The 15,522-nt window shown below is 41.5% G+C and overlaps 1 protein-coding gene across 2 annotated transcripts in view; it reads right to left on the reverse strand.

Moving 5' to 3' along the window:
- The window catches only part of sgsm2 (small G protein signaling modulator 2), an 87,858-nt gene extending 72,856 nt beyond the window's left edge, over positions 1–15,002 (reverse strand). Inside the window, exons 1-2 of one of the 2 annotated variants that reach the window (XM_070969866.1) lie at positions 14,951–15,002; positions 14,579–14,843 (exon numbers count right to left, since the gene is read on the reverse strand). In XM_070969866.1, coding sequence (XP_070825967.1) covers positions 14,579–14,638 — 60 coding nt within the window. In that variant the 5' untranslated portion in view covers positions 14,639–14,843; positions 14,951–15,002. The remainder of the gene's footprint in view (positions 1–14,578; positions 14,844–14,950) is intronic. The other variant, XM_070969867.1, reaches the window with a different exon arrangement.
- Between the last annotated feature and the right edge of the window lie 520 nt (positions 15,003–15,522).

Genomic DNA, 15,522 nt, shown 5'->3' on the forward strand with positions numbered 1-15,522 from the left:
CTTCCAATTAATATCATGGCATCCCGGAAACATTCAAATGAGTCTTTCTGTCTTTCTGCTGCTATCTATTGTGTCTCTGGGGAGGAGAGCCTGAGTGAGTTCAACAACACTGAGTCAGTCTGGTGTTCGCTTGTCTAAGTTTGCTCTCTCCGTAGAATTAATTGTTGGCAGTAATTAATCGGGACCTGTCTGACACCTCTGCCTTGTTTGGGTGTAACTGATAAACAGGGTGAATTTAATTGCTCGGTTGTGTGATAATAAAGGTCCAACTACAGTAATACTTGACTCAAACTTTTTTCTGTAATACAGAAGTGTGGGAGGTAAGAGAGCTGTCATGTTTGTGGCACAGGGATGATGCAGCTTAATCATCCTCATTGCTAGGAGGAGGTTCAGCCTTCATCAAGACTGCTAATTAAAGTTTATGGTGAGGGGTGGGCTAAATCACCCAATTTGTACTGCCGGCAAAAGCACTGGCAATGCTAATGACAAATACAGATGACCATTTTGAACCCTGCTGTCTACCTGGTTTGTGTGAACAGTGAATATTTGGGATACAACAATCCAACTTTTTTTCCTCCCAATTATTATTCAATATGTCACATATCTGCTGATACAAAGTACTGACCTGATATTAGTGCTCTTTCTTCCAAACTGACAATCTTGATACCTTGGACTAGGTATCGTTCAATTCACTTGTACGTTACTACAAAATACAGTTTAGCAGACACATATTAACACACATACATACACCTGCCGTGACTGAAATCAGACAATAACGTATTAGGTGAGTGTAGCGCTGCAACGCTGCTGAAAACCCTCTGTTATAGTCTATGATCATTCATCACACTCTGGCATAGTTCATGGCTGTCCGTCCTTCTTCCATCATTGGTCACCCAGGCTGTCAGTACCTCCCACCTGAGCCAATCAGATAGGGACTCTCCTGCTTAGTTCTGCCTTTCACAAGGTAAAGCAGAAGCAGCATCCCATTCATTCAGACGCAACCCTGTCGCAGCAGGACCCTCACTGCTCACTTCTGCACACAACTGTTGTTGAACTCCTGACTGAACCGTGAACTGGACGCTGGAAACCTAGGAGACATTCTTGGACTCGTCTGATCATCTGATGCTGCGTGCTGACATACCGCTGCTGCAGACAGACAGACCACTGGTCAAGCATGATGGATGGAAATTGGATGGCGAGCTAAAGGAAATGACACCTTGAAGAGACTCTGACCATTCCACCTGGCTGATTTCTGCAGAGACAGGCCCCAAGCCTGACTTCAAACACTGGGTGGTGTGGTAGGAATTTTTTTTTACCCCCCCCCCCCCCCCCTTCAACTAGTCAGTTCACTATTTCAAATAGAAATCACTGAATAAGTGAGTTTCTGTGGGACTGTGCACTAACCCCTCAGACACTTTATAGCATTGGCACTTTAAGTTGAAGTGTTAAAGCAACATTAAAGAGTTCCATTGGGAAACGTGCAACTCCTTCTCAGTTGGGTATTTTTGTGGAACTTAATGAACTGACATCCTTGAATAATGACACTTAATTAATTGATGACTGATGCAGGAGTGAACTCTTGATAGTTAAAGGTGCACTATGAATGCTATGTGAAACAACTACTGGTAAAACTTTGGACTAAACAACTCACCATTGATGTTATTATTATTTTCTTTTTTTCTATTTTAAAAGGCCTCTTTTGTAATTTTACCGCATTGTCTTTTTGTCTCGAGTGACTTCAAGTATTTTTTGTTTATAATTGAATATTCAATTAGGGATGGGAATCGAGAACCGGTTCTTTTTGAGAACTGGCTCCCAGTAGCTCAGTAGCTGTTATTAGTGCCGAAGGTAATGTTGAACTCTTACAAGCCGTGTCTGTTGTGTTAAGGTTAGCGCCATTTCACTGTAAACTGCTTTCGCCAAATGAATCATCTCCATGTCCTTCCATCAAATTTAGGTGATGATGACTGCCAGAGTCAGGCTGGCTCAGAGGCTGCAGCGGGCACCGGCAGGTCTCGCACACCTCTGTCCACTGCTTTCACTGAGGCAGGGAAGAGTAAAATGACCGAGACGAGGACAAAGGAATGTCACAGAGCGGTCACTAGATTTGTGGTGAAAGGTTTGCACCCTTTGGCCACTGTAGATGCCCCTGAATTTCGGTAGGTTCATTCGTTGCATTTTATCTGGCATATCTGTTCAAATGAAAATCAGAAATTTGAGTTCTGTCAGCGGTGCATGTTGTTATTTTAACCAGTGTAGTTCTGCTTCATTCATTCCTACTCTGAGAAGTAGCTCACCTACTTTTTAAGCTCACCTACTTTTTTTTTTCTGTGCAGAGATGAAAATATAAAAGACAGTTAACGCAAACAAACCCATTTGTACTCTTTTATTTCCTCACCCAATGAGAATCGATAAGGAATCAGATCGATAAGCAAAATCTATAATGGAATCAGAATCGTTAAATTCTTATCAATCCCCATCCCTATATTCAACACAAACCGGTTAATTCAGTTCTGACTCCTGAGTGTTCTGTTAATTTTCCCTTGGCTCCCAGAGTGAACCTACACTAGCCTACACATCAAATGCTAACTGTGTAGCCTAGCATACAATCTACCGCTTTGGTACTGACTACTGGTAAGTGCTACACGAGTCATCCAGAACAATGAGGCGTTGAAAATAGCATTATTATACTGCTGAATTTTATCAAATCAAAACGATGGAGATATGCATTATCTTTAGTTGGCATACACATAATATGGCAGTTTACCCATCCTTTTTCCCCCCTGCCTTTATTAGAGACCCAGCTTGTATTTGTTTGCGTCAACCATGCCTCTGGCCATTATTTGAGACCGAGCTTTAATTTGACGGCCAGTTCTTATTTGAGGAAAGCTAGTTGGTTAAGGTTAGGGAATGATGATGGTAAAGGTTAAAAGAAACCAACGTTGACTGCTGGTAAGAGATGGGATGCAGACATTTCCATAGGTGCTGTTTAACTATATCTGACCCTGATATCTGACCTGCCTTCAGAAGAGGGGAGTTACCTTAATAGAATGGGCTATTATAAAGGTAAATGTGGCTTGCCATTTGCTATGTACTCTGATTATTAATGTTATTGTTATTATTCATGTGATGTTACGCAACTGGAAGAAGTCTCTGTCTACAGCCTGTCAACTAGAAACTGATTTTCACATCAGTAATACAGTTAGGCTCACACTACTGACAATTCACTATGATAAAAACAAAATACATCAGCTCGGGAATGAATGATGGCAGCAGTGATAAGGGCATTCAAATGGTCTGTAACTGAGAAATGGGTGGAGTAGTCTAGAGAGCAAAAGTACTCCATCCACTCAAGTTTGTATGAGATTAGAAGTGCACTTTGTCTTTCAGATGTAAATCTATATTATTTCTCTAAATGCAAACGTATTTAGGACACAAATCAAAGACAGCATTCGTGTTCACAGATCCAGGATATTGAAAATAACAGTTTGCTTATTTCTTTATTCATTTTCTCTACTTGATAAAACTGCTTGAAAAACGAAAGTATGTCAGCTTGTTGGATTTATTGTCCAGTTAAAAGAGTGCCATTAGCTACCAGATCTGGTCAAACCGGCTTTTTACCATTCCTGTTTTAACATACCAGATACACACACACCAAGAAGGACCTTTACACGGTGAAAAAAAGCTTTGCTGAGGAAAAACAAGGAAATGGCAGGGCATTGGAAGGTCAGAGCATGTATCTATGTAAGTCCATCATTCCAGCAGTTGTCTGTTCTGTGTGTGCTGAAAACCAAAAACCAAAAAAGAGATACACACATTATTCAAGCCAATCAGCAATGGGGGGACCAACTGCATATCAACCCTTGCCTCTATAAAATATTTTACTTGCTCTGACAGACCTTACGTTGTTTCCTGTGGAATTACATGTCTTTCCATGTGTAACATTACTTATTGAGGCTAACTCAACCTGTGGCAGCAGACACCCTGGATTCCACCATATTTCTTTTTTGGTCAGCTACCCAGTTTTTAATGTCGTTACTGGCAATACCCATCCATATATTTGGGGTTTGTAACTTCTGACAGAGTACTGAAGGGAGTGCTCTATTTGTTTGGATGTTGAGGGCAAATATCAACTATCTTTCTCCAGAATCACTTGCTCCACCTTTAAGATCAATATGGCAGGAGACATAGCCCCCAAAAACTACAACGGTTTAATTAATGGAAGATGTACACTTATACATGAATAGTGAACTCTCTGGAGAACTACTGCTTTTTATGCTCTCATACAGGGCCTCTGACTGCCCACATCTTCCACAAAGACGTGCAAATAGATCCATATATTTACCTGTGGTGGGTCAGAGGGGTCGATACCTTCACATGGGTGTGAGTGACTGTGAAATTGAATTGATTGTGTTTGGGAATGAAGCAGTTTAATTCGTGCTGCTTGTCAGGAATTACAGAGGGATTGGAGTGTGGTATGCTCCTCAGTGCTTGAATAAGTATATTAAATGATACAATGGCTCGAAATCAACAGATCTCGAACTACTGATTGGCTCGACACGTGTCTTAATGGGCGGCATGGTGGCGCAGCCAGGCAGGGCCTTTCTGTGCGAAGTTTGCATGTTCTTCCCGTGCTTGCGTGGGTTCTCTCTGGGTACTCCGGCTTCCTCCCACAGACCAAAAACATGCTCATTAGGTAAATTGGTGACTCTAAAATTGCCCGCAGGTGTGAGTGTGAGCGTGAATGGCTGTCTGTGTATATGTTGCCCTGCGATCGGTCCAGGGTGTTCCCTGCCTCTCACCCGTTGACAGCTGGGATAGGCTCCAGCCCCCCCACAACCCCGAAAGGGATAGTCGGGTATAGAAAATGGATGGATGGATGGATGGATGTGTCTTAATCAAACTGCTCTAGACTGTTAACAGTTAGTCCAGAATGCAGCTGCCCGGCTATTAACTACAACTAGCCGAGGGTCCTACATTATATCTGTTCTTTCTTCGACAAGATCACATTGATTGCTTATACGGCCCTAAATTAGATTTCTCATCTCCTCATTCTGTATCCCACTTCTCCACCACTCCGATCATCTAATCTCAGCCTTTTATCCATCCCTCTGCTCCAACCATTTTTATCTTTTCATGCATATAAAGCATTTTGGAACTGTGTGTTTTTAAAAAGTGCTATATAAATACAGCTCTACTTACTTATTTATGGTATTTTTAAACCTGGGTCCTATTTTTACATATTTTGGGGTCTAGATGACTTGGGGTGTCAGGGTTTAGATTCTAAATTGAAGATAGATTGAAACGAGCTTTCGCATTCAATCATTGAATTCAGAAGAAGGATTGGAAATTCTCCTGTTGGAAATTCTCCACCTCACCAAAACAGTCATTTTACCTTGCAGAAGACGGGAGTTGCTGGTCTACCGCTGCCTCGATCGGTTAGTTTGTGTTGTAGTGTGACTTTGGTTTTTGAAAGGTTAGTCCAGATGCAAACTAATGAGTTGAATAAGCTAAAGTCATCCCTACCTCTGTAGGGGACGTTATCAGACCCTTACAATAACGTACCAGAATCACCCCTTTTATCTGTAGTGACTCTGCCATTTATCTCAGCAATGGCACGCAAATGTTAACGTAACAGAAAGAAACTTTCAATCTACAGTCGGTCTGAATCATCCACAGCTAGTTATTTAAACTGATTTAACATCCTCATTCTACCAGCGCAAGACCATTACAATGCTAGTTAGTGTTCCAGCTAAGTTTCTCAAGACAAATGCTACCATGATTACTGAATAATAATAAGAACTCAAAGTCTTTTTTTTCCTTCTTTTTTTAACATTTTAACTAGATTTTTTTATTTGCCTCTTTGGATGCTGCCTCTGTGATTTAATTCAGCTTGACAGGATTATTTATCAAGCTATAGTCCCTAGAGGATTGCTAAAACTACTATAAGTTGGAGCTGCAGTAGGTAAGATGGAGAAGAGAGCAGAGCAGCAGGTGGAAAATTTGAACCAACACAAGATCCACGTCACTCCCCCTCCCTCTCCACTGCACTCATGCCCTGCCTCCAAGCCCCTCCTCCCTTCAGCATCTGCACAGCTGCCATGACAACCAGTACATTAGCCTTAGCATCGGAAAACAAGCTAACTCTGCCCAGCCGCTACATCACAGTCGCTAACATACCGCACTGCAGAGTGTCACTGTAACAATCACCACATTAGCTTTTTGGTTATTTGTTGTCTTAGCCGTATATGCTATTGTTGGCAGCGGCGGTATGGGCAGTTTCTCCTTTGCGGGTGGGTGTTGCTCCGCCATAGCTTTCACTGGCCTCCTGATGCTGCTCACAGAGCTGTTTGACTGAGTGGCTGAGCGGAGGGAGGGGGCATTTGCAGCATGTGTGAGTAGTGATTGACAGATATCAGACACTCCCTCAGACTCTGCTCTGGCTCTGATTGGTTGTTGTGTCAGGCGCGGTGGATTCTTGTAAATCATAGTAGGAGCAGTAGGTGGGACCAATGGAGCTTTTTTTTTTTTTTTTTACCACAAATTACATGTTTCATGTACTGCTGTCTGGGCATAGGGACAGTTTTATCAAACATGACAAAAAAATACTTTTATACAAGTTAAAATGTTGTGTTTTTATCACTTGTGGGGACATTACATAGACTTACATTCATTTCCTGGAGCCTAACCCTAACCATAACCACTATTTGCCTATTCCTAACCCTGTACCTAACCTTACCTAACCCGTAACCCTATCCTCAGTCTGCACCCTAAAATTTAATGATTTACATTAAGGGGACCTGCATTTTGTCCCCATAAGGCAGGTGAGTCCCCACAATGTGACTGTGTAAACAAATTTTTGTCCCCACAATGTGATAAATACCTGGTCTCACACACACACACACACACACACACACACACACACACACACACACACACACACACACACACACACACTTCAATTTGTTTACTTTTACTAAAGGACTTCCATTAACAATTTATCCTGCAGAAAACCAAGCATCTAGTTCCAGCAATGACACTAAAATAACAAGATATAGTTCCCATATGTCAAATGGCTGAGTGGAGCTGACTAACTTTGAAACACTTCTGAGAATCCTGAAGCTAATGGTTTCTGAGAGGAACAGAGGGAAGAGCTCATTAGCCAACCGTCAGTTACGTAAGGACAAATTTGCTTTTTCCTTCATCTCACGTTCATGACTGGGGTAAACAAAAGGACATCAGCAGTGTGAACAACAAAGTGGACAGTTTTCCTGATGCTAATAAGGTGCAATCTCTCTGGAAAAGAAACAGCAGTAAATATGGCAAGTATAGGAAATGTGCAACAGACTGTTCACCAGTTCAGACCATTTGTTGTTTGTCTAGGCCAGCACTCACCAATAAGGCTTATGGGAGATTACAATCAGTGCAGAAAATTGGCCCACTTGCCTGAGGTGACTGATGTTATCACAGTAAGTTCAAAGTAGTCTCTTTGGTTTAGGTTCATAGCCACATGGGTGTTTTCAGTTATTGTTGATTAGACCTCTGTTTAGGTTGAAGGTGGGCATGGTTATAATGGGGATTATTACCTAGTCCAAAATGTCTTATATTTTTTAAAATGCAGCTTTTTCTATGTGATTTGGCCTTGCCCAACCACACTCTTTAAGGGTCTGAGAACGGACCTTTCAGGGTGAAGATATTCAGAAACTGACGGCGACGTTTAGACAGGGAAAACAGAGTGTGTGCTGTTATCTCCTTTGTTTAATGTCACAGTGTGCGTCGTCGTCTCTGTTTACATGAGGTGATTTTGTGTACTGGCAGATGTGGCCAAAATAGTGCTGATGTTAACCTTGCTAACAGGACATTTTACATGTTTAAACAGAAATGTAGAGCTAGTCTTCCACTATACTGAGCAACACAGGCGTCAGAATGCACTACAAAGGTCACTGCTACATAATCCAACACTCCCACAACACAGGAGCTGCCACCAAGGTAGCCCACTGGTATTATCTTTTTCAGGCTTCTGATTGGCCAAAATGGCATTGGCATTAGAGTTATACTGCTGCCTGTTGGTTTGGCATGCCTTTTACAGCGCTTCAATGTATTTTTGAGTATTCATATGGATGGGGATTTTTTTTTCTAACAATACTTGTGTGGACAGGATTTTTTTTTTTGAGAATAAAAGAGGAAAAATCCTGTTTTACAAAAATAACAGTGTTCATGTAGACGAGGCATCTGTGACGCCACAGGACTTCATGTAACGATAAGAACATTGTGGGCATTTCTCACAGCAGACATTTTGACCTGTCATAGTAGGAAAAGCGAAGTAGTAACTCACAACACTAATGATGGCTTCAATGGACCGTGGAACTGAAGCAGCTAAACGGATTTCAGCAATCATTATTTTCATCAATTACAAGGTTTTCCTACTGTGACATGTCAAAATGTCTTCTGTGAAAACGGCTTATGCCAAAGCTAGAATTCTTCCAGCCCTAACAGGAGAAACAAAGCTTACAAGTGCAGAGAAATTTCAGTCAAGGACAGTCTGTACTGTACTGTCCTTTAGTCGCCTGTGTGGCTTTACCATGAGTGTGCCTTCACCCAGATTTTTAAAACACAGCCAACTGGATGCAAAGCGATTTTACCTGTAGGATTACAAGTAGGGCTGCAACCAGCAATTACTGCCCATAATCAATCTGATTATTTTTTTCAATTAATTGACTGTTTGACATAGAAAATATTATAAAGTAGTAAAACATCCCCAACAATTTCTGAAATTCAAAAGGTGACATCTTCAGATATTACAGCTGATAGTCCAAAGCCTAAAGATATTCAACTGACAGACACATGAGAGAAAAGAGCAGCCAATTCTCACAAAAGAGAAGCTGGAGCTATGTTTTCCATATGTTTTTAATTAATTTTAAATTAAATCGATAGTCAAGTTGGTTGCTGATTAACTTTCTGTCGCTCGATTAATCGACTTACAATTTCAGCTGTTAGGTACAGTACATCTGCTCATTACAGACACAGTTAAGGTAAAAATATGTACTGTTGAAACATCATCATGTACTTTCTTCAGGATTCTTTGTTCCTGTCTCTGTGTGCTGTTGGTGCCTTCCCTTCTCTCTAGTCTGAGAAGCTGCAATATAATATGGTTCCATCCTAATCAGTTATTGTTAGGCCACAACAAAGACAGCCATTAATGAGGTAATTATTCATGTCCTTGTAGGGTTGGTGGGTGAGGAGGAGGGCTGCAGAGGTGCTGTGGTGACAGCAGACTCTCAAAGGCGAGTCAGTGGAATCAAGGTCTTTAAAAACTTAAGTCCTCACATTTCCAGGTACTGAAAATCTGCAATCATTCTCTTCTTAAAATTGCCATATCTTGTGTCAAATCAATTTCTCCACTTTTCCTGTCAACAAAATGGGGCGGAAATTAACAGTTAACCTCAGAGTACAAAATATCAGTGGATATCAATACAGTTTAGAGAGCTGGCTCTTGGAGCAGCAGTCATAAAATAAGACTGAAAGAAAGAAAGAAATGATTCTGTCCTGGAGGAGGTGTCAGTCTGAGGGAGAAGTTAACCAACAGTCTGCTGCATAATGATAGAATATTTCTTCAGGGAGGAGGCAAAGTAATGTTGTTTAGCTGCGAGCTGCAATATAGCAACTAAGGCTGCTCACTGTAGTAAACAAAAGAAATGGTATTAGAAAAATGGAAGCCTATGGCAGCAGTTTTCAACACCTTGGTCAGAGTATGGGTGTTGACAGGAGCAGAATAGATTTACTGAGCTTCAAGTCTACTTTCTATTTCTCAGGCCAAATGTAAAATGGTTGTCTTAGGCGTCTGAAAAACTCTTTAAATTTAAACTCCTCAAATAATGAGGCTACAGATTTTTGATAAAAACTCAAAGGCAAGGACTATGGGTGGAAGAGAATTAAATATGCATGATTAATACAATATATCTACTGATCCATTCCTTAGCCTCAAAAACAATTATCTGGCAGTATGCTTAGAAAGAATTGCTTCTTGTATGGTATTATTTATTCATTATTATTTATTAATCTTGTATGGTAAGTCATTTCTGTAACCCTTCAGAAACAAATGATGTCATAATCATGCCCACTTTACACAGTAATTGACTCACAGTGCCATGGTGTAAAGGACGGCAGAGTTTGAACTTTTCTTTCAAGTGTGCAACAATGTGCAACACCACATATGCCCTTATGGACAACATGACGACAAAAAGAGCAGCTGATCAATTGCAGTCAATTTGCATCTATTCGTGGTCATTTAGTTTCTCTTTGTAGTAACTTTGTATGTCTTTGTTGTAGTTTTGCATCTCTGTGGTCATTTTGTAACTTTTTTTTTGTCATTTTCATGTCTTTGTAGTTGTTTTGCATCTATGTGTAGTTGTTTTGCCTCTCTTCATCATCATTTTGTGCCTCTTTGTTGTCATTTTGTATCTCTTTGTAATTGTTTTGCATTTCAGTGGTTGTTTGGCATCTCTTTGGGGTGGTTGCAGATTTAGAACACTACATTTGAACCATGTAGTTTTCTAAACAATAATATCTGTACAATAGTTAATTTAAAACCAAAATGTTCTTTTTATTTACTGTCAAGCAAACAGTCTAACTGAAAATGACTCAATTACGGTAATTAATAAAGGCAGACTGAACCATTAAATTCCAAGCTCATGGTATCTCTGACATTAACTAACCACACAATGGCTTAGAATCTCATGGAGAATAAGTTCTGTGAGCCTCAAACCTTTTCAGCCATGGTAGCAGTTTGGTTCTAGAAATGGCAGAATTGATCATTCCATTGGTCTACAGCCTAGGTTCAGACAAAGATCTTGACAACTACTTCATAGATTAGCATATTTCCTACAGACTGATGAGGTCCTTAAAGGATGAATCCTGATGGGTTTGGTGTTTCCCATATGTTTCATCTAGTGCCAGCACCACATCATAGCCTTCACTTGTCCAGTTAAAAACCTCAACATTTACTTGACATTAGATGTATTCTGGATGAATAGATACAACACTTGCGGAAGCTTGTATTCATCTTTAACAGCCCAGTGAGCACTATGCCTTTGGAAAACAGGCTGATCGGATGGATGGATCACTTTGCTATTCATTTTGAGTCGTTCCACAGAGAGCTATGATACAAAGAGAAATAAACCGAATAAAAAGCCACACTTCTTGTGCTTATTACCAAATATTAACATAAACCTTTGGTCGTTGCACGGATTGCTCTCTGCACATATCACAAAAACAAAAGGATCCTGGTGGTAGCAGGGGAAAACAGAAAGACACTTTTTGTTTCACTACAAGAGACCACCTGACAGGGCTGCCTCACTGCTGTGATATTAATCGCCAACTGATGCAATTTAACTTCTTTGGGAGCTGCTAAAGCTTTCAGTTGCCAAGCAATACTGAGATAGCTGAGTGCCGCTTAAAGAGACAGGGAGCTTTAAACCAGGAGCTAGTGGGCTTTGTTCAACCCAGTCTCTCACAGCCCAGTCTGCGATGCTTTAAAATGCCAGAAGGCATTGACTAACATCTCACGGATGAACTGTGGCCAATCACAGCATTGATTTTTATACTGGATACACACAGAGACTACAGCAGCTGTCTGCTATCTGAAGTGGGCAAAATGTTGCATTTTTGGACAACATGCTTCATTTGAAAAAAAAACAGATCAATATGGTTCTGAAGCATCAGCAATTCCCTCATGCTAGGGGAAACTGATCTTGGCCTAAAACCCAACTAGCTACATTGGTTCTTGGTTTATCTGCTGGACAAAAAATAGTCACATTTCAGTATCTCCAAAAACCACAAGCTGAGCTCACCCACGGCTGGCCTGAATAGAAAAAAGGCATCACAACATCTACTTGGACAAAAACTGGCCATACCTGCTAAGTTACAAATACGCACTGTATTTTATATGATACCAAGAAGTCTAATCAGTATTGGGTGGTTTGAACAAATCTGAAGGTTTGGAACAATAGGAATAGAGAAAACGGGAAACTTCAAACACACATTACAACCAACACATAAAAAGAATTTCCGTGCCGCTTTAATCATCTAAAAGTCAAATATGAAGCTGTGCAGACCTTACAAACATCCTGATGACACGCAAAGTTGTTTTCTTTAAATGTTAACAACCAGGAACCATTGAGAATTTATGCTACCGGAATACCAGGCACCATGACCGGAGTTGTGTTTAAAGATGCAGCTCAGAGCATCAACACACAGCTACAAATGGCCCAGTGACCCAAAAATGCAATGTTCCTCCTTGTCTCCCTGATGCTCTGTGTTTAGGAGACGCAGATCCCCGCTGCCTGCAGACATCCTCAGAACTGAAGCTATTTTCAGCCTTACAGACGTTGTGATGATTCAATTATTTAAGACCCAAACCTGTGGGTGACTGGGATGGCTGGAGGAGGACAGAAAAGTCTTTAGCCTAGATATTCAGACTCTGCACAGGAATGCATTCTGTGATTTTGTGAATTATTTCTAAATGTAAAATTTTACTTGGGCTGTTTTGAATACCAGAAAGTCCTTTGCACAGTCAGATGTCCATTTAGAAATGTTGGGACTTCTGCAAGTGCTGCACAGCTCTGAGACATTACCTATTTCTAGTCCCTGATCTCTTCCTGCAAGTCAAAGTGCTGTTATCCTCAAATCCTCAAGTCTTTTTTTAATATAATGTCAGACTTGTGTCTGTCATGTGGATATTTTGACTCAGACTTGTCTCACTCTCCCAAGTGTCTTGACTCGGACTTGTATCTACTTTGTGATGTTTCGACTTGGACATGTCTCAGTTTCACAAGTGTTTCACTCAAACTTGTCTTGATATCGTGGGTGTTTGGACTCGAACTTGTCCCACTCTCATGATTGTTTTGACTCTGTATTTTTCTCAGTCCTATGTGTATTTTAAACCTAGCAAATGTTGCAACATTTAGGTAAGTTTTGTTGTTTCCTGTTGCTTTGCGTCCCACTAGGTAAAACAACAGTATGAAAAATATTGAATAGGCACTGATCAATGTTTTTTATCTTGGCCTTGACTCAGACTCAACCACCACTTGGACTCGGTCTTGACCTATACTTGTCACTGACTCGTCTTTTGTGGGGTTGACGACAACTCTATAAAAATGTAATTGCTGCAAATAGGTTGCCTGCCAACATGCAGCATTAGTAATCCACAGAAATGGTCTAATGCTCACTTTGTGCAATTTTTTCGAGCAACCTAAAGACTCAATAGATTGAAATGCCTGAAAAACAGCACAAATGCCAAGAGCAAGACATACGTAAAACACAGACGAACTGCATGGACCTAAAGGAACATAGGACACAGGCAGAACAAGCGGTGTGTCACTGACATACAGTACAGACAACACAGTGAGTTACACTTTCTGAAACCACCTTAGTAGCAGTGATTGAAGTTGCAATTGTATTACCTTTGAGTGCACTTTTGAATGCATTTTGGTCTGTTTTGTCTCCCTTCAGATAACACTTTTTGCATCAGCTTGGAATGCATCTGATATCATTTACCACCAAACATGAAATCCTGATTACATTAAGTCAATTCTGTGCTTAAAAGAAAGCACTGAGTGAGACCTAACGAGGTATCATTAGGAGAATGTGATGCTTTGTATCTCAAAAACACTGATTAGAATCTGCTTTCTGTCTTTACATTTTAGCTTGACCTTTCCTCTCCATTATAATGATGGAAACTACATGCTAACATTTACACTCCCTCAGACTGAGATATAGTCAGTGAGCCACACCTTGCCACACTCAGTCTCACAATCAGCGGCTGTTGATTTACTCTGGCATTTCAGTGAGGGGAAACCTTCCTGGCTGTGGCTTTGGGTAAAAGCAGCATACGGATTTCAGTGGCAGTGGGCAGAGAGGTTGAAGGAGCAATGATTTATTCCTCGCCGGAGAGATGTGAGACATTCATCACCAGGAACAATAAGCCTGTAGCACTGCTTGAGCTGTGGATGTGAGTGCTGCTGCTACACAAACCTGTGCTGAAAGGACGAAGGCTTTACCCAAGCATTGCTGCCTGCAGGTCTGACTTATCAATGGATGCTTCAATCTCCTCTACTTTTATAATAAATGTAATTAGATATCAGACAAATATTACAGCAAACATGTATAACATATAAAATGCATTCTAAGCGAGATATAGTCAGTTTAAACTACTGCACTGTAATGTTTGGATACTATAAATGTATTATAGCATTATATAGCAGAGTCCAAGTGCATACAGTAATGTAGGAATATTCCTGTGGTTTGTTTTTTTCCTGAAGGAAATGCAACATATTTTAAGTGTGGACAAAGGAAACAGACATGTTAATGATCCAAACAGTTTTGTTCGCTCCAGTTATTCAGTTTGCTAAACTTATAAACCTGAACAGAATTCAGCCCGCCGCAACGCGCAGGTGATCACAGCCAAACATTAATGCAACACCTCCAATCCTCCTGTCGACATTTTCAAGAGAATAATGACATGAAATATTACAGCAGAGATGGAAATGTGAAGCTCAGAGGAACGTCAAACAGCGCCTACCTCCCGCTTGACGTTCCATAATAATTTTTCTTTGTAGTCTTCTTCCGTGGAGCCCTCCATGTCTGTCCGCCCGCCCGTCCGTCCGTCCGTCCGTCCGCGGTGTGCACGACACAGGTCTGCCTCACTGACACCGTCTGTTCGCTCTGCCGGCCTTTCAGGACCTCTTTCCTTTTATTCCTTGTTTCCTCCTTCCTTCTCTCAGCTGGACTCTGACGCAGCCGAGCAGCTCGACGGCGACGTCAGTGGATCCGCCTTCCCCACTACACTGATCAATGGAGGGGGAAAAAAGGGACAAATCAGAGCTGACAGAGGCTCCCAGCATCCACCCCGCCCCGCCCCAGCCTGCAGCCTCCCTCCACCCAACACACCAACCTGTGGAGCCTCCAACTTATTTTTAGCCCCTTCCTCTTCCTCCCCTGGGCAGGCGGGAGTGACGGCAGGGGAGCTGTTCCCTCGTGAAAGGTGTGAAATGCTGGCAAAAGGTTTGGAGAGGCTGGGGTTTGTCCTTGTTTGCTGCTTGGAATAATTCAGTCAGGTTTATATTCGGAGCAGACAGCTCTTCAATGAATAGCTAAAAGGAGAGGACACGTCATGCGTTTGATGAGCTCATTAAAGCGCACATTATTTAGTGACTTCATTCACAACAGCAGCAGCACGCTCACACACACACAAAGAGACTGCGGTTGATCCGGGATTCTAAAAATAGTGCTGTCTGAAGCACATGCTGACCATCCCCAGTGCTCATGCCAGGTTGGCCTGCTGTAAAATGCATGACGTCAGGGCGATGTGGTATGGAATGACCCCCCTCTTAGAGTCCCGGTCATTAAACCTCCTGCTTGTGCCTCCGTGTGGGCTGAGGGTGCACCTGCAACCATCAGACGCCATGTCATCAGCAAACCCTCCTGACATCTCTGCATTTTGCCTTGTATTTATGTTCCATGGTA

The sequence above is a fragment of the Chaetodon trifascialis genome, chromosome 9 (assembly GCF_039877785.1).
Source record: "Chaetodon trifascialis isolate fChaTrf1 chromosome 9, fChaTrf1.hap1, whole genome shotgun sequence".
In the NCBI taxonomy this organism is placed as follows: domain Eukaryota; kingdom Metazoa; phylum Chordata; class Actinopteri; order Chaetodontiformes; family Chaetodontidae; genus Chaetodon; species Chaetodon trifascialis.